The sequence below is a fragment of the Molossus molossus genome, unplaced genomic scaffold (assembly GCF_014108415.1).
Source record: "Molossus molossus isolate mMolMol1 unplaced genomic scaffold, mMolMol1.p scaffold_m16_p_12, whole genome shotgun sequence".
Classification (NCBI taxonomy): Eukaryota; Metazoa; Chordata; class Mammalia; order Chiroptera; family Molossidae; genus Molossus; species Molossus molossus.
In genome coordinates this window covers 27,533,278-27,559,446 of record NW_023425347.1, presented here as the reverse complement: position 1 = coordinate 27,559,446, position 26,169 = coordinate 27,533,278, and the positions used below count along the sequence as shown (strand labels likewise).

The 26,169-nt window shown below is 47.8% G+C and overlaps 1 protein-coding gene across 2 annotated transcripts in view; it reads left to right on the top strand.

Moving 5' to 3' along the window:
• The window catches only part of LOC118626224 (phosphatase and actin regulator 1), a 226,291-nt gene that overhangs the window by 187,152 nt on the left and 12,970 nt on the right, over nucleotides 1–26,169 (top strand). For both annotated transcript variants that reach the window (XM_036255616.1, XM_036255615.1), the window contains one exon: nucleotides 23,933–23,988. In XM_036255616.1, the coding sequence (XP_036111509.1) occupies nucleotides 23,933–23,988 (56 nt within the window). The remainder of the gene's footprint in view (nucleotides 1–23,932; nucleotides 23,989–26,169) is intronic.

Genomic DNA, 26,169 nt, shown 5'->3' with positions numbered 1-26,169 from the left:
TCCTCTCTCCAAATAAGGTCACATTCTGAGGTACTGGCGATGATGACTTTAACATATGAATTTTGGAAAAACACAGTTCAACTAATAGCATTTGGGGAAGTATAAAGTCAGTCTACCTAGCCTAGCTGGAAGGGTTCTGTTGGCTGAACATCATTCCTTGCACCAGGAGGTCACCGGTTCGATTCCCAGTCAGGGCACATGTCTGGGTTGTGGGCTCAGTTCCCAGTAGGGGGCATGCAGGAGGCATCCAATCAATCTCTCTCTCTCTCTCTCTCTCTCTCTCTCTCTCTCTCTCTCCCTTCTCTCTGAAATCAATGAAAACATTTTAAAGAAAAGAAATGACAGTTATAAAATTTTTAAAAATAAATAAAACGAGTCTACCTAGAAAACAGGCTACAACCTCAAATGCGTGCCAGGGCCAAATAGATCGCGAACATAAGTGAAGCAGGCAGTGCTAAAGATTGTTACCAGGGAGTGTTGAGAGCGAGGGCAAGGTGGAAGTTCGCCCCTTATCTATAGGGGCCGTCACTACTCAGCTCCAGCCCCCTGCTGTTTTATAAAGTGAAGGGCCAGTTTTCTGAAGAAAAATTTGGATTTTTTCAAATGAAAATTCCTAAACTTTTAAACATTGTACAGAACAAGCAGGATATATTTATGGACTACATTCAGCCCAAGGACCACACCTCACCGGGGCCTCCTGGAAAGCTGTGTACTTCCTGTCTGTAGTGTAAATTCTATGTGAGCACACACCACACATTGTGATGAGATGAGACAGACTCTTGTTATGTGTGAGGTAAACGTAAGTGTGAGAATGTGCATGGGTGTGTCTGTAGCAGTTTGGAATTAACATCTTGTAGGATCTAAATTAATTTGAATGTGGTGACTGATATGGATTGATCATTAAAGAAACATACCATGTTCCTAAAATGAATTTGAATTCCAGCTCTCTCTGTTTCATAAATGTAGTCAGATGGTTTTCAGAGTGTTTACAAATGACTCCACTGAAGAATGCATTCGGTTGGATGAAGAAGTTGGAATAGATGGGACTGCTTTCTTGTCCTTACTGCTCGTGAGTCTGGGAGTCAGGCGGACTTGGGATCACAGCTCTCGGACAGTGTTGGTCGTTTGAAGCTGTACTTCAGGCATGAAAACCAGCATTCAACACCATATGCTAGGTCAGCGGGAGGACCCTCTTCGCTCCTCCTCACTACTTCTCTTTGCCATCACTTAAAAAGCTGTTGTCTTTCTGGTGGCAGGAGGGAGGCGAATGAGACAGGGACGGTGGACAGATCGTAGCCTGACCATCCCATGAGACCTAATATGGTATTCCTTTCTATTTAGAAATTAACAATGTGCTAGAAAGAAAGGGAATCCTAAATCCGTGTTTTGTGTTCCCAAGGGGTTCACATTGCAGTCGCTCCAGGCAGTATAAAAATAATATGTACAGAGGATTCTGTGCTGCTTTCAATCATAATTCAATGATCAAGGAAGAAAATTGAAATCCATTTTTGTGCTCATAGCACAGGCAATAAAATAGAGAACTGCTGACTTCTCGCTGCGGCTGGCTGGCATCCTGTGTATGGTTTGGGAAAATCAGTGCTGAGTCTGACACCCCGGAGCCTCGTTTCAAGGTGGCAAATGGCGTCTCCCCCCCAAAAATGTAAGGACCGATGCTAAGTGTGGGCTGGCATCTCCCAGGCTAGGAAATTTCTTCTGCTACAAAGGCACTTTCTGGAAATAGGAATAACAATCAAAGGCACTATGAATTCAACCCAGCTCGGACTGACTGAGTGCACCCTGGACATGCGTCACCGAATCGTTTTAAAGGAAGAAAGTAGACCCGAGTGAAGTTGGGGGTAGACCCGGCCCTTGCGTCCTCCTTGTCATCACTTTGGCTGCCATCATCGTCACGGAGCAGCTCACAGCTGATTGGGGACCTGAGAGAAATGGAAAGAGGCCACTTGGGTCTATCTGCTCATCCTCACATCCGCAAAGCCTGGATGGGAAGGGCTCAGACGGGTGGGCTTTTTCTGTGCATTCGGAGACCTCCCAGTAACAACACTGGAATTAGATACTAGTCTGCAAGCTGAGACCGAGGGATGGAACAAGCGAAAACAGAGCAAAATATGACCTGAAGGTCGTTATTGAGTCCCGCAGCGTTTGCGTAACAAACACGCCACCTCTTCAGGTAGCTGGGCTGCTTTCACATCATTTGACATTTCCCATTACTTCACTGCACATCAGAGAAAATGCCTTCAATGGGCCCTTTCGAAATGCTGACATCTTCTGACAGGCACTGAGTTGAGTCAAGACCACAGCACTACCTATTTGATAGAAGGGCAACCACGCATTGATTACTTGGTTATTTGTTTGTTTGTTTCTCAAATGAAAGATGAGAAAGCTGTCCCCATAAGGTTTGAGCGAGGCCATCCAGAGGAGGTGGGATGAAATTTCAAAACCTCGTGAGTAGAGGGCACTGACGCATGAGCCCACCACAGGGACCCACAGCCATGCGACCTGTCTCAGAGCCTCACAGAGACAGCCGTAGCCTCTCGGCCACTCACCCAGCCTCCAGCTGTTAAGAAATGCAGCAAAGACTGAGCTCTTGACATCCTGTTCCTGAGACGAGTTTCTGAGCCCTGGCTGTGTGTGTCCAGGACAGGAGTCACAGTTTCGAGCCCACACTGGATGGCAAGGAACAAAGCCGCATCTTGTCAGGCACTTCCTGAGCTCTGTGTTCGTGACTTGCAGCTGGCCCGGTCGCCTGTGCATTTTTCAGTGATATAGTAACTGTGGGGGACAAAAGAGCTGCTTTTTCCCCAGCAGGAGCAGACTTGATCTCAGTGTTTAAAACTTGCAAAGTTTGGGTGGTTGGTTTTAATGTTCCATGATAGGGGAGTAGAGAGTCTTGTTTTGTTTTCTGTTTCATAGCTTTTATAAATGGCTGATTATCCCAACAGCATCCCAAAATCGGGGTGCAGGGGGTGGAGAGGGTACAACTATATTCAACTACAGACTAAGTAAATAGGTGAATCCTCCAGGCTACTCTCTGGGCACATTTTAGGAGGTTCCTCTTGACCTGAGCTAGATAAAGGGAGCGCTTTAGTTTTTCTGTGATTTTCCTTCTTGTCTACTGGAGTAATCTGAAATGATTCTCCTGTTTGTTGTTCATCTTAGCACATGGCAGAAAGAAAGGTTCTGTTTCTTGGAATATTTGGCTAAGTAAAAGAAAAATCAGCCTGTAAAAGAAAATCTGCACTTAGAGATGACCACCAGGTGATGGTCCCTGACGTGACATTATCTAAGACTTTGGAGCCCTGTGCCATTGACAAAATGCTCTCCCATCAGCACCTCGTCTGATAATCTCCACCATGTCCCTGCAAGGTGGTTGCTGTAGGGAATCGCACTTTGTAGGTGAGGAAACCGAGCTAATGATCTTAGAGATGAGCGGCAAAGGGAAGCACATCTAAATCCGAGACTTTCCTATTGCAGGCAAACGTGCTGAGACAAATGTTTTGCGTGTTCGGCTTTTACCTCGAACAGAATTTCCCTCCCAGCTCCCTGTGGTTGCGCGGGGATCGGATGGAATGATGGAGTTCTGTCCGGACTCGGGCTTGTGTGTGTGGATGTGCTCAGAGAGATAAGCCATGGAAGGACCAGGGAATAGGAAGTTTGCTTCCATCTTGAACTCGAGTGGGCTTTTTTTGCCTTTCAGCAACACTGTTCATAACAACACTTGACACTGAGGTGTGGGACTGAAGGCCCTCATGTCTGAGGCCATGTGAAAAGCAAGGTGGGCCAGTGCAGTGGTCCCACCTTATGGTCCTTGGGACACTGACATCAACATCACCTGGGAGTTTGTTAAAAATGCCTATTTTCAGGCCCCACGCAGACTCTGAATCAGAACCTCTGAAGGTGGGCACCAGAAATCTGCATTTTTAACAAACACACAAAAGTTCAAGAGAGCAGTGGTCGAGCAGAAAGATCAACCACAGACTGTGAAACTCGACCATAGATGGAAAGTCCCCTGCCCTGTAGCTGGGTTCCTGTCAAGCCTTCGTTTCCACATCTGTAAGATGGACCTCCCACCCACAGCAACAAGAGCACAGACAAATTCTCATTGTGAATTTGAGTGCTATATACACTAGACTCTGATTAGCCAGAGTAAACAATGCTAGCTGCCCTAATAGGAAAAGCCTACATCCCAAGGGAGTCAAGGTTTACTTTTCACTGGAGGAAAGCCTTGTGTTGGTCAGATGGTCTTTATCCAGCATGTAGTCATTGGAAACTTCTAGAACACAGGGCTCCAACATCACGCAACGTCTCCAAAGTGGAGGAGGCACACACATCCTTCCTGGTCACAATCCATTCACCAGAACAAGGCGGAGGACACCTGGCGTGTGTGAGGGGCACAGAGTCTTGGCCAACGCTCCACTGAGCCCTCCGTTTGTCATGGGCCTTTATGTGATGATTGTTCCAGTCATGGCTCCATATAAAAGGGACCATCATCTCTAAAAAAGACTTGATTACAAGACTTTTCCAAAATTGTGGTATATACATACAATGGAATATTATTCAACCTTAAAACAGAAGGAAATCCTGCCATTTGCAACAGCATGGATGAACCTGGAGGACATTTTGCTAAGCCAGACTCAGAAAGACCAATTTCACATGATCTCACTTATATGTAGAACCTTAAAAAAATAGGTCAAACTCATAGTAGCAAAGTAGAATGGTGATTACCGGAGACTGGGGAGTGAGGGACAGAGGTGAGATATTGATCAAAGGCTACAAATTACAGTTATAAGATGAATAAGTTCTGGAGACCTGATGTACAGCATGGTGACTGTCGTTAATAATGTATTCTATACTTGAAATTTGCAAAAAGAGTAGATCTCAGGTGTTCTCACCACACACACACACACACACACAATGGTAACTATGGGAGGTGATGGATATGTTCATCAGTTTGATTGCAGTAATCATTTTACAATGTATCCATATATCAAAACATTATATTTTACACCTTAAATATAATTTTTATTTGTCAAAAATAAATAAATAAAAATTTTAATTTAAAAATAAAAGACGTCACCATTGGCTATAGGAAGAAGGCAGCCAATTGGCAGTTGGAACACAGAGACTCGTGGTTAATCTGAGCAGCACTGGAGACCCGGGGGTCTGTGTTGGGAACACCACACTACATGTTCATGATCTACATCAATGAATGGATTGCTCCTGGGGTCCTGGTTAGTCAAGCAACTCATGGAAATTAAAACAATCCCAGTTAGAGAAAAATGAAACCTAAAATAAATGTTACTTCCCTTGAAAAAAAAATAGCTAAATTACTTCTGGGAAATCCCAAAAGGAATGGTAGACTGAATGAGTTTGTTTTCTATAAGTTTAAGATTAACTTTCCAGGGAAACCGTTACTATGCAAGATCATGGAACTCCAACTCCAACAAGTTGATTGGAATGTATTATTTAATACCTACTGTGTGCACAACCCTGTGCGCAGTATCATTTAGAGGGTAGCTAGACAGCCATTCTTCTAATAGGATAAAGACTAATTAATCAAAGTGCACTCATTTTTAAGTCTGGGATGCTAATGGCAAGTTGGGAAAATATAGGTCCTATGGCGCACACACTCTTTTATTGCTTTGAATTTATTGTAGACTATTTTTCTTTCTACTTTTTTCTCCCTTAAAATGTTCCCAAATGTAACGGGGTGGGATTGGGGTCTGGATAATTTGAACACTGAATAATCTAAACATTTGATTCAGAGTGTATTTTCCTTAAACCTACACATTAATTAACAACTGCAACTTGAGTTCTCAGACCACTTTTCTTGCAATATATTCTTTATTCCTTTTTCTTTCCTACAATCTTTTGATCCTCTCATTAAGTCATACAGTCATGAGGACATGTCATTTCCATCATGCTTTATCCATGAAACAATTTCTCAAAGCCATTTGTGAACTTACCAGGAAGCAATGAATAAACGAGGAGTTAAACCATCCTATGAAGGATCAAAGTATTTTTTAAACTTTGGTTGAAAGGTAATTTTGTTGCAGGGAATACTAACTCAAAAGCTGGTCTAATTCTTTTAAGTTGGCTTATTGAGATCTTTTCCCCACTATGGGTTTGTGCCTGTATCTCAAGGAGACTATTTGTGAGTCACTTCACCCACTTCACAAATGCATCTTCTGAATCTGAAAAGATCATAAGATTAGAGCACTTTAGAGCTTCAATGGATACGTGCCATCATTGCCTCCAACACCTTTGATTTTATAGGTAAGGAAACTGAGGCCAAAAGGGGTGAAGCTGCTAGCCAAGGTCACGTAGCTACCTGGCTGCACTGAGATTTGAAAATAGGTCCCCTGCCCCCAGTGCTAAAAATTACTATTCCTCAAGAAAGAGAGAAATCTATTCACTTCCTCTGGAAGAATAGGCTAGTTATTACCTAGAAAGCATAACAAGTCATATATCTTAGTCGATTTTCTCAATTCATATCTGAAAGAAAAACAAATGACTTAAAGCAGAAGTTTTTAATTAGATCTTTAAGAAATATTTTTAGTACTCAAAAGGGCCATGAAGAAGGAAACCTTGACTTCTCGCACAGGTTGGCTCTTTCACAGACACAGTGTCCTCCTCCAGCCCACTTAGCTAAGAGAACATTTAAGTTAAATGCCCGAGCGAGAGATGTTTCCCATCTTCACAGTTAGTAGTTCATCACAGCTGAGAAAGTTCCATTAATAAATTTTAAAACTGAGCAGGTACTTTGGAAGATTCTTTAGCTAGAGCCTTAATCTTAAGTCACTCTGTTCTAGTGATTTCTGTGATTCAGATTTAGATCAATGAAGCTCTCATCATTTATACGTAAGAAGACTTCTTTGTTCGTATATCAATGGTGAAGTTGGCAGCACGATTTCCACAGTGTATAATGCCCTTTCTCCTTCACCCACCAATGTTGGCTCCTATGCGGTTTTTCTGCAGCTCCTGTATAGAGCTTACACACCATCCTGAATTTTTAAATAGCACAACTAGATTATAACTGAGAAATTTCCAGTGCAGTTGTTTTTCATGTTTGGTTACTGGCAAAATATCTCAAATCTCATGTAAAATGCTAATAAGAGTAATTCATTTTATTTAGCTCCATTATGTTCTTTTCACTCTTCTTGGTTAGAATGCAAAGATTTTTATAATGGCCATGAAAATCACATATGTGCTAACTAAGTAGTCATTTTTAGACAGGATATAAACAGGAAAAATCATCCAAAGACACAAACCCTGGAAAAGTGCTTTCCCTCTGATTCTCAAGGCATTTCCTTTGAAATACAAGTGAATGCGCTTCTATTTTAGGAAGTGTGATCATAAAAATTTTATGTCCTGTGCCCATTGAATCATTAAAACAATAGTTCTTCAAAGTGGGCAGCCTTGTTAGTTCCTTTGGGGAAAAATAGGCAGGCAGTTAAATAGTGGGTGCTGACAGGTAATCGGTGTGGTAAACAGTTTCACCTTAAATCCAACCCTCCTTTTGACTGTTAGGATTTTCCTTCTTGCTCATCATTATGTTGTAACATTAAGTTCTCTTAAAAGATGCTAAGACGGGCGATTGCACCTTCCTGAGTATCAGAATGACACCATGCAGGAGCTGCCCTCCCCACACCTGATTGGACCAATACATCCGCCTCCTGCGCATCTCCCCCCAAGGAGCCCAGTCCCCGTCCCACACAAGGACTGCCCTCAGCTTCCCCTGGGTAAGGGGCTGGCTCCGCCTTTGTGTTCATGTTAGTTGAATGGGCAGCTTCTGCCCGGAGCCTGCCCGATCAGCACAGCCCGTCCCTGGCACACCTGCCTGCCCACCCAGGCTCTCCGCCTCGTTCTCTATCACCTTGCTCTCCCTCCTCACAGTCCTTAACCAGCAGCGCCATTGGGGCCGTTCCCTGTGAAATCTGATTCTCACTTCATGGTTCACAAATAGTGCACCCAGGATGTGCCCAGGCGTTTCCACAAGGGAACTGTGAATTTATATAACTTTGTCCAGGCAAAAATAAAATAAGCCTGCCCTGGCCAGTGTTTCTCAATGGTTAGAGCAGCGTCGCTCCATGCTCGATTCCGGTCAAGGCCACATACCTGGCTTGCAAGTTCGATCCCCAGCCCTGTTTGAGGGGCATGCAGGAGGCAATCAAACGATGTGTGTCCCTCTCTCTAGCCCCCTTTCCTTTCCACTCTCAAAAAAAAAAAAAAAAAAAAATCAATGGAAAAATATCCTCAGATGAGGATTAACAAAAAATAAAAAAAAAGTAAAAAATAAAATAAGCCTTTCTTTTTTTAAAAGAGCCTGTATATAACGTCAGGTTTATACTACCTAAGAAATCAATTTAAAGTTGTCCTAAATTTACATCACGTATTACAGGATATCTATTTACTAATTTACTAAACAGAATGCTGAAGTATGTAGAAATATATGGAACATTTTCTTAAAACATCAAACATTTCTATAAAAGTTTTCCAACTGCCTATTTGACAAGCCAACTTGGCTTGAGGGAGAAGTCCTGATCTCCTTTGTGTCCGGGAGTCATCCCCTTCTGGAGCTGAGGCGGAGCCCTAAGGCCATCGACCTGTTAAGGAATTGAATCCTTGTAAGGCCAATCAGTAGATGAGGCCGTGAGTCCTGTCAGGAGGGGCAGGCTTCCAGCTGCCGTGGGTGAAGGAACTCGCAGCTGCAGCCAGACCCTGCCGGGCGCATCTGACTGCAGAGCCGCCGAAAGTCTAACCCTCGAGTGGCCGAAGCCAGAGTGGAGGACGAGAGTGCTGTGCAGGGGCGTTGGTAGGACCAAACCAACACTCAGCAGCTACCAAAATAGGGTGCAGGCTAAGAAAAGCCCACGCAGGAGAGACGTGGCGTCTTCCAGAGGTTTGACCCCTCACGATGATGGGGAAGAGGAGGAGGGGAAGCTGTTAGGCCTTCCTTGCTTCGTTGCCCCCACAGTCCGTGAACCAGACGCACAATGACTGAAGACTTGCATCCGGGTTGTCAGTCACCAGCACTGTTCTTTGTGACCTTTGTGCAGTGCTCATATTTTTGATCGAATGTGCTGAAGGACGCAGCTCATTACGTGCTGCGAATGGGGTTGAGAACCTCACAGCACGTGACTGAAGACTCAGCCTCTCGTCATGCATGGAGGCACCCAAGTAACCACATGCAGTAAGCTGTGGCGTTTCTTGCGGTTCCACTCCAGTGGTTGGTGCTCCAGGGACAGTTTTCAGGACAGGCGACACTCCACGGTAGGAGCTGCACGCTGCAGGCTGGGGGCCAAATCCGGCCTGCTGCCTGTCTGTGTAAATAAAGCTTTATTGGAACACACACACACACACACACACACACACCCATTTCTATGTCATCTGTGGCTACTGTCACATTGTAGTGGCAGAGTAGAGTAGCTGTGATTGAGACTATCTGTCCATCAAACCTGGTTTTACTGTGTGAGCCTTTGAAGAAGAGATGACATATTTAAGGCTCTGGACTGAGGACATTCCAGAAAGTGGCCTTGCTGTCACAGTGTGGGCAGGGGATTCATTTAGGAAGTGCATAAACTTAAAACATCCCCATTAGAGGGATAAACAAATTTATCTTCACATAAATAGGGTTTTCTTTGCGCTCATTTTTCTAATCATCAAAATGACTTCACCTACGTTTACGAGTTAGTCCAAATCGAAAGCATCATCTTGCTTTACAAATTATTCCGGGGATACACTCCAGTGTCTTATATTCGAGGTGCTACCTGGGGAGTGAGAAGCCGTTTTGGGGACGCCAGCTGGTGTTGAAAGCCGTGCAGCTCAGCTGTTGGCAGCTGCCAAGGGACCAGCTCTGCAGGCACGTGAGAGAGAAGACCCGTTTCAGAAGTGGTTTCTCCTCGAGAAAGGAAGGCCACACGCCACGCTGAGTGGGCCTAGCGTGGAAACCAATGTCCACAGCAGTGATGGACGTCCCCTTGTTTCGGCTGCCGAAGCTGCATTCCAGGCCCCGCAGGACAAGGTGTGGGCTGCTGAGGGGACGGCGGCCGGGAAGAATCCAAGACCAGCCGGGGCTCCCTGGGCCCGAGACAGGCCAAGCCTCAGCACTTCACCCTCAGGACAGATGAGACGGTGACACCTGAGCTGAATGTCACATGGGTGTGTAAAACTGGTGACAAGTGGCTGCCAGCACCTCTGCACAACACTTCCTGCATGAAGGAAGAGGTGTCTTGCACACGCCACAGGCCAGGAGGTCTGTCTTCTAACAGGACAGGCCGGAGCAGGGTCTCTGAGCTTTGCTGCGGTGCATTGCCCCCGCTTCTCCGGGGGTGCGGGCCTGGCTGAGGAGGGGAGGTGGGCTCTGCAAAGCGGGAGCTGCTGTCAGCTGGGTGCCGCTCGCTTCCAGAGCTCGGCCTCCCAGTGACCGCGGTAAAGCCACACGCGGGGCACAGGCCGGCCACCACTGGCGCTCCTCGGGGAGGGGTCGCTCCTGATCCCGAGGGGCACGTTGTTCCTCGGGTGGCCGTGGGTGTTTATCCGACACCCCGGGAGTTGGCTTGGCGGGTGCTTCCTGTGAGGGGCGCGTGTCAGCCCAGGGCTGCTGGTGGAGTCCGCCCAGGCGGTCCCCACGCTCCTGTGGGCATTGCGGCGGGGCGGGGGCTGTGCTCAGGTTTCCCGCACTGCCACGTCGTGTGGCACGTGCAGGACAGGGGTGTGTTTGGGGTGTGAGGTATGAGTGTGCTCTGTACCTTCTGTGACCAGAATGTGAGGAAATTAAACCGAAAAAAACTAGAGGGAAGAAGACGGACTAAGATTCACCAGGCTGGGAGCTAACCGGCCTGCGTTAGATGTGTGCTACAAATCCGTGCTCCTTTGGGGGAACATATTTGAGGGGAGACAGTGTCTTCTCACAGGGGTGTCCCAATGCATTGGACGGATAAAGCCAAGAATGGGTGAGAAGTCTTGTATTTGTCCCCATGTAGTCACCGTGAAGTCTCTGAAGCACAGGTCACCCTGCGTTCCCCTCCCTGTCCTCCTCCCCTCCCCCTCAAGCGGGTCCTCTCCTGGGCAAACGAACCCATTCCATTTCTAGAACTCATGTTCCCTGATCTTTTTTAGAATTAACAAGAAGATGTTCAAAGATGCAAAACTGCAAATCCAGACTGGTGAGACATTCCTAAAATCCATCATGTTGCTGGAATCCGCACCCCCTCCCGTAAAAAAGGTGCGAGTGGGGGGAGTCTTTTCTTTTTGTAGCATCACATCTACAGAAGAATGTACTCGGAAAGATCACCAGGCGTGGGAAAGCGCCTTGAGTTCAGTGAGAAGAACTACACTCTACCCTCCTTTGGGCTCCAGGGCTGTTGGTTTAAAAAGGAAGCTGTACATTTAAAATTGCAGCGTGAAGGATCAGGAGACAGGACGGGACAGGAGACGTTTTAATAAGGGGGAGGGGGGGGTGCTACAAAAAAGAATTTGACCAAAACCCTTCCACTCGTGCATCTGAGACTCTGGGGATCGTGTTTCCAGGTTTCTAAGCAGCAGGGGTCTTATCTGCACAGAGTTGTGATTTCTTTCCAGAAGTAAGAGCTCAGATGAGGCCCTGGGAAGTAGCCGGAGGAAACAGCTGCAGCCCCATTGACTGCAAGGGGAAAGGAGGCTGGGGGTTCCTGCCAGCTGCCTCCCCACTTCCGCCTCAGCTTCCACCCTCTGACCTCTCCTTGGGAAGTGCTGATGGCCCCGTGTGAGGACTGGCCCTTTGGGAGTGAATATAAAAAAGGCATGGACTGCACATACTCTGCAGCTCCTGGAGGAGCCCAGTTGTTACAGTCAGGGCAGGGCAGGAGAGGAGGCATCCCGGGACCCATTTCCAACTTCTCGTCCCTTGCCTTGCTTTGCCAAGGAATCCAGGGCTGTGTATGTTGTTTATGGAGGCCCCACAAAACAGAGGCATTGGGGAAATCTGGACCCATCGTATTTTGTGAATAAATGAATGAATGAATGGATGAATGGATTAAGTATGTCCTTTATTACACATTTGTGTTGTCCTAGCTTGCATGCCAACCTAACCATGATATTGGCCTTGACAGCCACTTAGCAGTGACCCCCAGAGCTTCGTCCCTTCATTTGAATCACCCTTTGTCCTTGTCCAAGAGATCTGTGTTCATCAGAAGCAATGTTCTTTAAAGAAGTCAGGACAGTAAGTACAGGGATGCCCAGGTAAGGCTTGAGTTAAGAGAAGACTCTCTGGGTGCCTGCATATACCAGAAGTTCCCGTGTGAGCCTAAATCGGGTCTTTTGCCCAGATGCAGACAGTTGCGGGCATGCTTGCTGAGCATGCCCTGGGTCCACCAAAGGGCTGCTTTCCTGTGGGTCAGCTCACTGACATGCACCTGTGCGCCCTCACGCAGGGCAGGCGTCCTTTGGCAGTAAGGTGCTCAGGGGTCATCACGGCTTTACCAGCAGTGAAGGCAGGAGACCTCACGGAAGGGGCTAACGCATGCAAGGAAAAAGTGGCCGATGCCATTTGATCACAGCAGGACTTGTTTTGGTGACATGTGAAAAATCAAGCAGGGACTCTCGGAAGTCATTGGGATAATTTGCCAGGATTGGAGATGGCATGTTTGTGAGACACAGGAAATATTGTGTATAAGTCATCTGAATATTTGTCTTCACTTATGCTCCTTGGTTGGCACCTGGTACCCAGTTTGATCCTTGACCTGAAAGAGAAATGTTATAAAGATAATATAATTAGAATGTCGTCTGTCACTCTGTTGATCACCAGAGTTGATATGGTTAAGTGTCTCCTTCTCTTTGGGTTTTCCTCAGTGTCTCAAATCTGAATAGCTTCATCAGAGACTTTCCCTACTATGAGCTTCCCATCCATCAAGGTGTCAAGAGGAAACAGAGGGTTCACTTGTTATGATAATTTGGTGGGGGGGTGGTATTTCCAGCAGGACTAATTATAGAGGTGTGGGCAGGCTTCAGAATCCTCAATACAAAGCCCCCCTGACAGCCTCTGTCAAACAGCTGGAGTTGACAAATGATAGGCTCTGTCTTTCAAAGTGAGTCATGTATATTACTGTTGGTTACATCTTCCCTTAGAACCAAGAAGGCAGTAGACTGCGTATCTCTTTTGACACAAAGATGGTAAAGATATGTGGGAGATTCTCAAATGCACTGGTTAAGAAAGGAGTTAAGTTCTGAACCAAGAAAAACCTACCTCTTAGGTCCCCAAGGCCAGCAGGGTTAACACATCTCTAACTCTACAAAGTTTTATTACATATTCATATTCATCTTTTTAATTCCCACCTACCCGGTACCTTATCTGGACAGTGTTCAACAGATATATCTTGAAGCATATTGAATTGAAGTCAAATAAATGTTATACCCATTTGTCTAAATTATGGCTTCTAACTCCTTCCCGATCTTTTCATTTTCATAAGATAGAAATCTCAGTTCTTCCACTTGTGTGGGAGAACAACATCTTGCACGCTTCATTTCTCTCCTAATTGCTCAATGATTTCCCTAACTTCAGTGACATGAGTAATGACTGAACCGCGTTCGGATATACAAAACCTCTCCAAATCCTCACAGGCTCTGTAGGCTCACCTGCTGGCCTGTGCCACAGCCCCGCCCAGCTGTGGAAACAGCCTCCTCCGCCTCTCTGAACGCCATCAGGGCCCTTGTTCTCACTTCAACGTGCCTGTGAGTCTCCGGGGTTGAAACAACACAGACAGCTCCCCTCCCAGAGTTTCTGATTACACAGAAGTTGCATAGTTAATGAGTTCCCAGATGACGCAATGCTGCTGGCCCTGGGGACTGATTTAAAGGAGTGCTTCACAGTCCTGAATGCGTGTTCAAAGTACCTGGGAAGCTGTTGAAACTGTGTATCAGTAACCGAGCTCTGCCCTATTATATAGTCTGATTTAACTGGTCAAGAGTGTGGCCCAGCCAGTGGTAGTTTTAAAGGTAACACAGGTTATTCCAATGCACTACAGGATTGAGAGCACTCATGCAGAAACCACTGAAATGACAGAGATCAGGAACATAGACAAAATACTACAGGAGGAGGACCAAGGATAAGCGTGAACTTACAGCTGGAGGATGGGTTTTGCTCCCCCTGGGCTAGGGAAGCATGCTGATTAGGGCAGTACTGACGTACGGGTTCTGCCTCAGTCTCGCCTTGACCTCTTGCCAGATCGTATTAAACTTGCTGAAGACAAATGGAAGGTTATTAAAAAATGCTTTGTGCTCCTAGGGAGAATGTTAACTTTTACAGTAGAGCTATCTATTGGAGGATTTAAAAGAAGGAGAAAGAAAGAAAGCAGAGACTAAATCTTGACTTTCGTGTTTTAGGGAGAGGCTAATGGCGAAAGATAAAACACTATACATTCGATGGTAGATCTTTATTATATCATCCATACGCAGTCATTCTTGCTAATATTGTTAGTTCTTTTTTTTTTTTTTAATTGATTCTACAGAGAGAAAGGGAGAGAGAGAGAGACGTTGATTGGTTGCTTCCCCCACACACACACACACACCCCACTGGGGATTGGACCCTCAACCTGGGTATGTGCCCTGACCGGGAACTGAACCTGCCACCTTTTGTTGTACGGGATGACACTCCAATCAATCAAGCCACACCTCCCAGGACAGTATTGTTTATTCTTGTACTTAGCTCTGAAGACCCAGATCAATGTCTAGTAAGTAACAGATGGATGATGGATGGACTCACACGTGGATGAATTGAGGGGTACATTGATGGATGCATGCATGCACAGTGAGATAGATGGACAGACGGATATATGGAAGTATGCATCGACACATGGCTGGGTGGATAGATGGATGGATGGATGGACAGACAGACTCACGCAGAGTAAGCTAAAGGTGATCAAATCATCTTGGTCACTTTAAAGTGGTAGAATAGTGGACATTTTCTGAATTCCCACATTCCTTATCTTTTGACATCACATTGTTTTAGCATTTGTTTTGGTTGATTCTTTATGTAAAGATTATTGAAATGAGTATGTTCTTTGTTTAACTTTATTAACTATCCTAATCTCTAGGTGTGTCCTTCCTGGTTGCTAATATTGGATTTATGTCTAATAACCGAAACAACACTGCAGGTGTTTACTATGTAGGCTCTAGTTTTTGTCCTGCTGGGGGTTTTTTTAATGGTTTTGTCGCCTAGCTGATGACACAGTCCCATTGTTATTCCTGAACTGATTTCAGCCAACATGGCCAGCATTGCTTCAATGTTTTCCCTGGTTATCGCCTCACAACACCCGATTGCATATCTTATTAGACTTTATTATAATCATATTATCTTATGATACCTTGGGGTCTCACACTGGGAACACAACCTCCAGTAAATACATCCAAAAACATTTTTCTCTGAAGCATAACCTGTTTATCTATTTGAGATAAGAGACTTTTTTCAAGTTACCAAAAATAATACTTTATGCTTCATACTTCTTTTTAAAGGGGACTTTCATATCTTGTTCTCATTCGGTCCTCAACACTCCTAGGCAGCAAGCAGGCTAGATTGATGTTATGGCCATTTGTCACACGGCGACACGCGGGTGTAGAGAGGTAACGCCAGGTAATGTACCCAAGCGACCTTCTGGCCAATGGTGGAGACAGGCCAGGAGGCAGGGCTCTGGGTCCCAATCCATTTCCCCTCTGAGTTCTTCCTCTGCTGTAGCCAGGCTATTTGTTAGTAGCTTGAGGGGAATAATGATGAGGGGAGAGTTGAAAATTATTGACTGAAGGACCTGGAAGGAGTCGGGTGCCTGGATCAACAGTGTTAAGAGTTGTGCTGGCTGGTTCACAGAGAGAAGGTGGACGGGCACCGTGACTGAGGCACGAAAGCACAGCTGCTCTGCCGCCTGCCAGGGGCGCCTCTCGGGGGTCAGGGGCGCCTTCACACCCAGGGCTCTGGTCTCCCCAGGGGCACACCTGGGTTAAAGGGTTGTTCATTATTATTGATTTAATTATCAAAAATCTCGCAAGCCCTTCCTGGGTGCCAGGTGCTATACTAAGTCTGGAAACAGATGAATGACACATCACTTGCGCCGCTGACGGAGACTGTCACGTTAAGTGTGTCAGCAGGGTGACGGCGGAGACCGTGATCAAGGCGGAACACGGCGGAGGCAGCTGCTAGTTCTCCCGGGCAGAGCCAGGCGGAGCAGGCAGCTTCCCTGCCACGTGGGCGTGTACCCCGTTATCTTCATCTCCAAGGTGAACACGTGGGGGCCACGTTACACGGCACTGCGTGGTCGGGAGGGCGTTTGCACTTGACTCCGAGGGCAATGCCAAGCCCCTGGAGGCCGTTCGCAGAGACATGAGACCATCTATCACCTTCCCGCCCCCATCCTCCTCCTTGGCCCATGCTTGGCACCAAAATATAGGAAGTGTGAGAGAGACTGGCCATCAGCGTCCCCTTGCTCCACTGGCCAGAGGTGGACTCACAGGGGGCGCTGGCAAGCACTCCTGGCCCTGGAGTCACCCTGAAGGAGACGGCCCCTCGGGGCTGCCATCGTATGTGAGACCTGTGAGGGGCAGGAAATAAAGCGGCGGAGAAAGAAGAAGTGAGGCCTCTGAAAACCTTGGGAAGAAAAAGGCTCAAGAAGTAGCTATTAGTCAAAGGTGTCACACAATAAAGGTCAAATAAAACGGGGTCCCAACCGGAGCTGGCAGTTAAATCATCAGTGACCTTGACAAGAACTGGTTCGACAGAGTGAGGTTTGTCCCCCTCAGCGCTGCTGACTCCCTGGACCGGATAACCCTGTGGGGGGGCTGTTCTGGGCCCCGTGCAAGTGCCCAGTCGGATGCCCAGCAGTGGCCCTGACGGTGGATGGGGCAGACATGACCCCACCTGAGTGCAGTGTCCCCTGCTTTGCATCTGTTGGAAGCACCCTGGTACTGCATTCTCTGGCTCCTTTCTCCAAGGCCAAAACTGAAGTGCGTTTGTTTGTATGCTTGTTTATAGTTACTGGTGAAGATGGGAGTTAAGACCGATAAAAAGATCAATTCTCAAGTGTTGAAAGAAAATGGAAGTTTCATATATGGTGATTAATGGCATGTGGCATTTAAATGGAAATTCGGTGATTTTTTTCAATTCACAGTAAATGAAAATCATTTAGCTGTGGTCCAGGGGAAAGAAGAAATCATTTTAGCCATGGAGACGATTTTGCTGCTCAGAGATAGCTCATAAACCAGGGCCACATATATAATAGCAAAATTATTTAAATAGATCACTTGAAAGTACATTAAATGTTTACTTTTGGATTTATTTTATATAAATGTTTTCAATTCATGTTTAATTCCCAAAAAGGTTTCCCTTGCCACCCAAGCATATAAATGGTCATGTCTAAATATATAGTCAGGAAAAATTTTTTTCAGTTAGCCCGGCCAGTGTGGCTCAGTGGATTGAACACTGTCCCAAGGACAGAGAGGTCCTGGTTAGATTCCTGGTCAGGGCACAGGTCTGGGTTGCGGGCTCGATCCCCAGTAGGGGGCGTGCAGGAGGCAGCTGATTGATGTTTCTCACACTCATGTTTCTATTCTCCCTTCTTCTCTCTCTCTAAAAAATCAATAAAAACACTTAAAATTTTTTTATTTAATATTAGCCTAAATCAGATACAATTACTTTAATCTATTAGCAAGGTGGGGGTAAGAGATACAATACTTTTATTCTTGGAGTTTTGGGCTCCTTGGAATTATAAAGTCATCACTTTGTTAATACAGTAATTGTGCTGTCATTCAGCTTTCTATTAGCCAATTCTTCTGCAGCAGGTAGATTTCAGAAGGAACCTAGCCCATGGCTGCTTTACTCGGTGAAGGGGGCAGGCTGCCCTGGGTGTTCCCCTAAAATTCTGATGATTAGAATTCTGAGGCTAGAGCTTCATCCCTCTGGTCTGTGAATTTAGCTCTTTTCAAAGACACATCCCTCAAGGAAAGGTAACATTTTCAATGACTATAAGTCATCTTTATTATAGTCCAACTTGAAAGAGTAAGAACCATCAGTTGGGAAGGCCTTTATTAATTCCAGTACCCAAACATACAGACCTATGTACAATGCTCTCTATTCTTCTTCCCCCTGTTACAGCAAAGGGCTGTCCATCCTCCATGTGCAAGGTGAGGCCTCCTCTGTCCTGTGGGTCCCAACCCCGCCTGCCTTCTCAGGACTCCTGTACTATCTGCTCCCTCCTTATATATTTAGTTTCTCACCACCACCACTTAATCTGGATTTTTTCCATTAGATGTGTTCAGTCTTCTCCCATTAAAAAATATAAATCTCACTACAGCCTCCTTCAGCTCCAATTCTCTCATCCCCTTCAAAGTCAGGCTTCATGGAAGAGTCCTCCATACATGCTATGTCCCTTTTCTGACCTCTGTTCTCAACCCACTGCCGCCTGGCTTCTGTCCCCGCCACCCACTGACAGAGCTCTAGGTGAGGCTGCTAAGACCCTGCCTGGTGCAAACCCAGTGGGCATCCTTCCAGGCCCTGCTGGCCTTCGAGCAGCACGCAGCCCTTGGCATTCGGCTGACCACGCCCATCGCTTACTTTGCTTCCATAAAGACGAGACAGTCTTCACGGTGTGACAATCTAGTTTTTATCCTGCCTCCATGCACCCCTCTCCTCTAACTCCCTGGCAGGTTTGTCCTCCTCAGCCTTAGCATGAAGTATTGGAATTCTGTAAGTCTCCATCCTAAGCCCTCTCCTCTTCTCGTTCAGTGTTCTCTCCATGCCTAGCTTCAAACATCATCTCTGTTGCGGACTTGTCACACATTTCTGTCACTTCCCCTGGCCAGTGTGACTCAGCTGGTTGAATATCTTCCCGTGCACCAAAAGGTCACCAGTTCAATTCTAGGTCAGGACACATACCCAGGTTGTGGGCTCGATCCCCAGCAGGGGGCATGCAGGAGGCAGCCGATTGGTGTTTCTCTCCCACATCAATGTTCCTCTCTCCCTCTTCCTTTCTCTCTCTACAATCAATGAAAACATATTATAAAAGTCATTTAAAAATTATAAAGAAAACCTTTAAAATTGTTTCTGTCCAGACTTCTGTCCACTGAGCTCAATAGATCCAGCTGCCTACTTGACACCTCCAGTTTGATATCACAAAAGTTTTCTGATTCAATGGCTCAAACTCATAGTTTTTTTCTATCCTTCCTCTGTTCTCCCCAGAAGTGCTCTGCTCCCTCCCAGTGTTCCCCATCTCAATGAATGGCACTACTGTTGTCCTGCTGTGTAAGTTAGGAGACCTACCAGATGCCCTGTGTACCTCCTCCTTCCCTCTCTGTCCATATGCTCTGTCTTCATAGGCTGTCAGCTTGGCTTCCTAAGAACTTGCCTGCCCACCGCCACAGCCGAGCCCCCTGCCCGCCAGCCTCTGCCAGGTCTAGCCTTCTGAGGCCTCTACGCAAACCGCCTCTCGCCTCCCCCAGTCCGTTCTCCACACAACGCTCAGTGTGGTCTCACACCTGAAATGTCCACGCACTTCTCCCCTCACCCATCCTAAAACTGCAGCTCTTTGGTGGCTTCCCATCGCTCCTCGGAAAAACATCGGAATCCCAGACACAGGCCACATGGGCCACGCAGCTGGCCCCTGCCTCGTCCCCACCATCCTTCTTCCCCTGGCCCTCTCCCCTCCAGCAGCCCGGCACCCTCCAGCCCTCAGATCTGGCGTCATTTCCTCTGGGAAGCTTTTTCTGACGACTTAATTTGGTCAGATCCCAGTATCACTGCCCCAGGCGACTTACCACGGAAGCCATTCCTACAGTCACATCTCATAGCTGGTTCTGCGACTGTGGTGAATACCTGTCCCCCAGCCCCTTCCAGGCTTTAGGCTCCAGGAGGCAGGACCTTGATGTGGTTTTGTTCATCACTGTGCCCCTGTGCCTAACACAGACCTGGCCTGGAGCTGGCACTCAAATAATTTGTGAAATGAAAGAATGAATTTGCATTTGAATATGGCCGAGTATGTAGCATTTGCTTTTAGGAACAGGTCTGGACAGGAATGAGAGCAGAGGACACGGGAAGAGTCCAGGAGGCGGAGTGGAGACAGGACTCCCACGTTCTCTCCCTGCGGCTTTGCTATGCACCCAGCTCTACTTCGTGGTGTGGACTCAGCTGGTCGACCCTGCAGAGGGCCGAGCTGAGGCGCTGCAAGAATCTGTAGTGCCTGCTACACTGCCGTAACAGTCTAAATCCTCTCCAACTTATCATTTTGAGGACATTTTATTACAGTCCAGCTCCTGAAAATTGTTGATCCAATTTCACATACTAATGTTAATCACCACTGTGCACCTCTAAGCTGTGAGCATCGGTGCTCCTCGGTGGAGCTCTTAGTGGGTGTTGGGTAGCTTGTGGATGAAAGAAGGAAACCAGAAGTTATAGCTTGGTGATCTCATCCAGGGCTCTCAAACTCAGACGCCGCCAGGGGCCAGGAGTGACTGGGACGGAAGAAATCAGGACAGATATCACTGCACTCACAGGTGTTGTCTGCACGATGGGGCCCTTGCCGCGGGGAGCGCACACCCTAGCAAAAGGCATTCGGGTGGGAAATTCTAACGTCTGAGCATGCGGAGGAGAATCTGTAGAGTCAAATCCAGCCAGAAGACATCCGTTTGCAGCTTCTGACTAGTAAGGTATTATGGTTGTGGTAGACAGAATATTGGACCGCTAAAAATGTCCATGTCGTAACCCCCAAACCTATGAACATGTAGCCTTTGATGGCGAAAGGGACTTTTCAGCTGTGATTAAGTCACCGGTCTTGAGATGAGATGATTCTGTATAACCTGGGTGGGCCCAGTGTCCGCACAAGGATCTTCCTAAGAGTCGGCAGGAGGGTCAAAGTCAGAGACAGGCTGAGGGTGCACTGGTTTGGAAAGGGCACAGACTCTCCACTTCTCCCAGAAGACCACACTTCTGTTCACTCTTCTTCTTCTTTTTTTTTTTTTTTTATCCTCACCCGAGGACATTTTTGCATTTTTTGTTCAGACAGAGCGGGAGGGAGAGAGAGGAAGAGAGAGAGAGAAATATCGACGTGAAGGGACACATCAAGTGGTTGCCACCCGCACGACCACCCAGGGCCGGGGACAAACTGCAACCGAGGTACATGCCCTTAGCGGGAACTGAACCCAGGTCTCTCTGTACCGCAGGCCGACGCTCTAACCGCTGAGCCAAACCGGCCAGGGCTTTTTTTTTTTATCCTCACCCGAGGATATATATATATATTTTTTTTCCATTTTTTGTACAGATAGAGTGGGAGGGAGAGAGAGGAAGGGAGAGAGAGAGAGAAACATCGACGTGAAGGGACACATCGAGTGGCTGCCACCCGCACGACCAACCAGGGCCAGGGACAAACTGCAACCGAGGTACATGCCCTTAGCGGAACCGAACCCGGGTCTCTCTGGACCACAGGCCAATGCTCTAACCGCTGAGCCAAACCGGCCAGGGCTGTTCACTCTTGATTTTAGCCCAGTGAAATGCATTTTGGATTTCTGACTGCCAGAACCATAAGATAATAAATCTGTGCTCATTTGTTACAGCAGTAATAAGAAGCTAATAAACTAGTTAAGAGTATTCAGACTACAGAGACAGAATGCCTGGATTTAAGACATGTGCTCGCCACGTGACCTGAGGCAAGGCATGCAACTGTCTTTCTGTGCCTCAGTTTCCCCATTTATAGAGTGGAAATGATAGTACATCCTACTTCAGAGAGCTGCTATGGAGACTAAGTGAACTAGCACACATACAGTTCTTAGAGCCATGCTGGCACACTTCAGGCATTAAATCAGCATTCATTTATTACTGTTTATTATTTGCAGAAAAAAAGAGCATAGGCCCAGCAGGGTCCAGTACTTTGTCCAAGGAAAAGCGGCTCAGAGCAGAGTCAGAACTAGAACCCAGACCCATGACCCCTGTGCTGTTTAGTACTTTGTCCTTACAGTGCTACAGTATCCTTTTCCTACCAAATCTCATTTTCAGAGTCAAAGCTAAGTATAGCACATGCCCTTTGGGAGGGCTTAGCTACAATTTAGAGCTATCATTAGCCTCGAGGTCCTCAGACCCCTTCAAGAGAAACGAAACATAAAGGTCCTCATTACAAATCATGCGTGTTGGACTAAAGCCTGGTTAATAACAGCATTCTCTCTGGTTGTAGTTGAGTCCCTCCTTGTCTTGTCCCCTGCAAACATAACCCAGAAGAAAAACAAAAAGCCAGGCCGAACCAGGCAACCAACGGCTGGGCTGCTCAGCACGAGCCGGGGGCAAGTTCTGCCGAAGACTCCAAACCAGTGGCCCGACTTCCAAGGTGCAAGCTCCACCTTGACTCTGGGGTCTGTCCAAAACATTGTCCCCAGAACCCTAGCTTCATTCAACACCTGGGTTTTACCAAATGGTCCCATCAAGTAGCTGTGCGTCCCTACCCAAGAAGCCAGCGTTCTTGGGGAAAATGAACCGAGAGGTGCGGCCGAGCCTCCAGGAAGCTCGTTCTCAGCGGGTTCGTGGCTGCGTCCAGGCCTCTGACAGTTTGCTCAGCTGTGTGATCACTTCCCTCCTGCAGTACGAGGATGCTTCCTCGGAGAGGACTTCTAGACGGCGGAGTCCAAATTTAGATCCTCCAATACTGTGAATTTCCAAGTGACTACAAGAAAACTACAAGTGACAATAGCGTTGGACTTAAACTATTTACACTTTTATTCAGATTCCATGATGTAAAGATCTTACCCTACAGATACTCGTTGCCAGTACTTGGGGAGAGACCAGAACAGCAGTTCTCAACCTTCCTAGTGCCGCAGCCATTTAAGACAGTTCCCCATGTTGTGGCGACCATAAAATTATTTTTGTTGTACTTCATAACTGTAATTTTGCTACTGTTATGTCTTAGGCGACCCCTGTGAAAGGGTCGTCCGACCCCCTAAGTGGTTGCGACCCACAGGTTGAGAACCGCTGGACTGGAACTTCTACCGCGAGGGGAACGCTCCTTGCTACCCCACAGGTCCCAGGGGAGGTCTCTGAGAAGCCTCCAGCTCCTTCCAGTTATCCGACACACCTCCTCCCAAAGGGTGACGCAGAACGCTGGCTAACTGCAGGCTTGTTAAATAATTTCCGAGAGCTCCAAAAATGCGGACACCTCTGTGAATGCTGAGGCCCACCGTGTTTGTGCTGACTGTTCCTGGAACTTCCCGGGGTACCAGCATGGAGTTCTCCCCTTTGGTGCAATTCCTTCTGTCACTGCGTGGCTCCTGCCCGTGGTCGGTCCCCACCCCTCTGCTGTTGCATCATAGCAGGTTCAGGCCTTGCTGTGGCTCACTTGTTCTGGTGAACTGATGTGCCCAGCAACAGGAGTGTCACTTCTGTTCCTGTTCATGTGTTATTCCCCGTCTAATAAGGCTGGATGGTGGTGGGTGGGGACAAGAAGAAGAGCAGCTATTGTTCCCTGCAGACAGACAAGCTTCTTGCGTCTCCCTGGGGCCATGGGCCTCTTTGTAGTCCAACCAGGTCTGCAGCAACATGGCAGGAAGTGAGCTCTGGCCTCGGGGCTGGGGGAGAAAGGCAGAGGCCAAGGTCCCGAAGTTAGGAGGCCACAGGGGAAGAAAGGGACTTCTGTGGAGAGAAGTTTCTTGCCTGGAGGCCCTGGAGGAGCGGGGCTGGGGAGGGGCCTGCAGGGAGGAAGGGGGAGGGTCGGCCTGGTGCCGTGACGTGGGGTGCCTTTCCTGGGGTTGAAATTGAGGAACTGAGGAGGCGTCGGTCGTGAGAGTCAGTCTTTCGGAGCCCAGGATGGAACAAGAACTCCAGCCACCCGCTCGGTTTCATGCACCTACGAGGGCTAGAGAGATTAATGACCCAAGGAGGCTATGATATGGTCCAAAAACTTTTCCTGGATTTTTTCCGCAGGCGACTGAGCCAGAGGCCGACTGCAGAGGAGTTGGAGCAGAGGAACATTTTGAAACGTAAGTGACTGAGCCTGTGGCAGCTCCTGATGTTTCTGTGGTGGCTGTAGTTACGATTTAAGGAAATTCTTGAGAAGGTGTCTGATGGCTGAGGCTTCAGCCCTGTGTGTCAGAACAGCCGAGGCCAGCTCCCCACCGAGCGCAGATTTAATCCACGTGGCTCACTGGAAGCTCCCAGACGCCAGCCACCGTCCCTGTGGTGAGCTGTAAGTCAGAGAAAAGCTGAAAATGCATTGCGAGGGCTCTTGTTACTAAATGATTTTGAGGAGCGCTGGCGTCACCTTTAAACCAAAATTGGCTTCAGAGCTGCAAATACTCCACGGAAGGCAAAAATAAGGCAAATGGCTATTTGACACCTGGGACTAGAGAACATGACTCTCCAGTGCAGCTGGCTGCTTTGGTCAAATCCCCCCGCCCTCCCAACATCAAATGTAAAGCCTGGGAGAGCATTGCCAAGGAAAATGCTGTGTGTCCATCTCTCAGGACCCCCTCCCCAGCTGGCTGCTGTGCCTGCTTTAGGTTCTCGTTGGAGAAAACCTCACTGTGGCTGTGGTACCAAGGCCACTCGCCAGCCCCTTGTTTGGTTTAGGACACAGAGATATCGGACCATGTGCAGAGAATCCAGTTGGTGCTTAAAAAATATATATATAATACTAAGAAACCACACATCGCACGGACACCAGTGAGCCTCCATTTAGGGGGAGATACTGCATAATTAAAAATTAAAACCTCTGCTCAGTTATTACCGCTCTCCCCAAACTTTGCTCAAGAGGGTCAGCAGATAAGTGTTTAGCTCACTCCACTGCCCCGTCTTCCCGCACGCACACCCCTTCTAGTTTCTCTCGGGCCGGGAACGAGGCGCGGTGCAGAGGCACCCAAGGCAAGGCCCCGCATGTGTGCACGCGCCCACACACGCAGGCTCCGGTCACGCGGAGCTTCAGTGTGTGGGGGTGGGTATTTCCACATGTGCCAAACTCAAAAGTCCTTGGTTATTTTACTTTGCTCCCCTTCCTCGTTGTGGTCGCGTGACCCGGTCAGTGTGAAATCGTTTGCTGAGAACGAGCTGTTGACGTTCCCTGGGGAGGCTGTGGAGGGGGGGCGAGGGGGGGCAGCCCTCCGGTGCACCCACCTGCGCGATGTGGGCTTCCCACACCGTGTCCCCACCTCTCGGTGCTGTCCTTAGGACTGGCTCTCCTCGGTCTTGATCAAACCTCACATGCCTCCTAGGTGTCTAGGAATGTATGTCTGCCTTTTTTAACCAAGGGGCACGCACTGAAGTTTGTAAGCATCGTAGGCTGTGGAACAGAGAATCTTTTCAGAGGGTGTCCTTCCGTGGTCAGGGAAGCACTTGGCCTGTGGGACGTCTCCCTTTCTGCCCCAACCTGACACCTGATGCATGAACTCTCCATTGTTAGAGGGAAAGAAAAACAGAAAAGTGTCCCTTTGTTCTTGAAATCAGAAGTCAGGTACACGTGCATCCTTCTGCCTCTGCCTCTTCACCCGGCGCGTGGGCCCGGCGCGGATCCGTCGTCTTCTGAAGGAGCCCCTACATGGGCCTCCGACCTGACCCTCCACTCAAAGAAGCTAAAAACATCAGGTTTCAGAAACAGTTCTCTCAGCAAAGGCAAGGGTTTTGGAAGGAGGTGCCAGAGCCCAGCCCCCCTCTGGCTTGAAGGCACTGGCTCGTGCCCCACTTACCGACCCCGGAGATCACAGGCTGGCCCCCGCATTGGGTCCTCATTGCATCCAGAAAATACTCGCTTCTTAGGGACAGTTACTCACGTCGAGGGGGGGGGGGGGGGGTCAGGAGACCAAAGCCGCTTAAAAGACTGTTCCCACGTTTCCTTCTAGTTCCGCCGCCTCCTTGTCCTGTTCAGGTAGCTGCGAGTTAAAGACTGGCTTGGTCATTCCACAGCCCCAAAACTTTTTGGGAAGAAACTCATTTTTCCTGTTGGTTCTTATTTTTCCACTGCATTCTGGAATGTTTTTTTTCCTAAATAAATTTTTTTTCCTTTTTTTTTTTTCCTCCAATCTGATTGTGAAACAAGAAAATTTTTAGTAGCATGAGAAAGCGCCCGTGTTCGTACCTCCTGAGCCGCGTCCTCTGAGGCACCATGTCTCAGAGGCCTGGCTCCCAGCCCCGCCCTGCCCGCCCTGCCCGCCCTGTGGACAGGGCCAGCT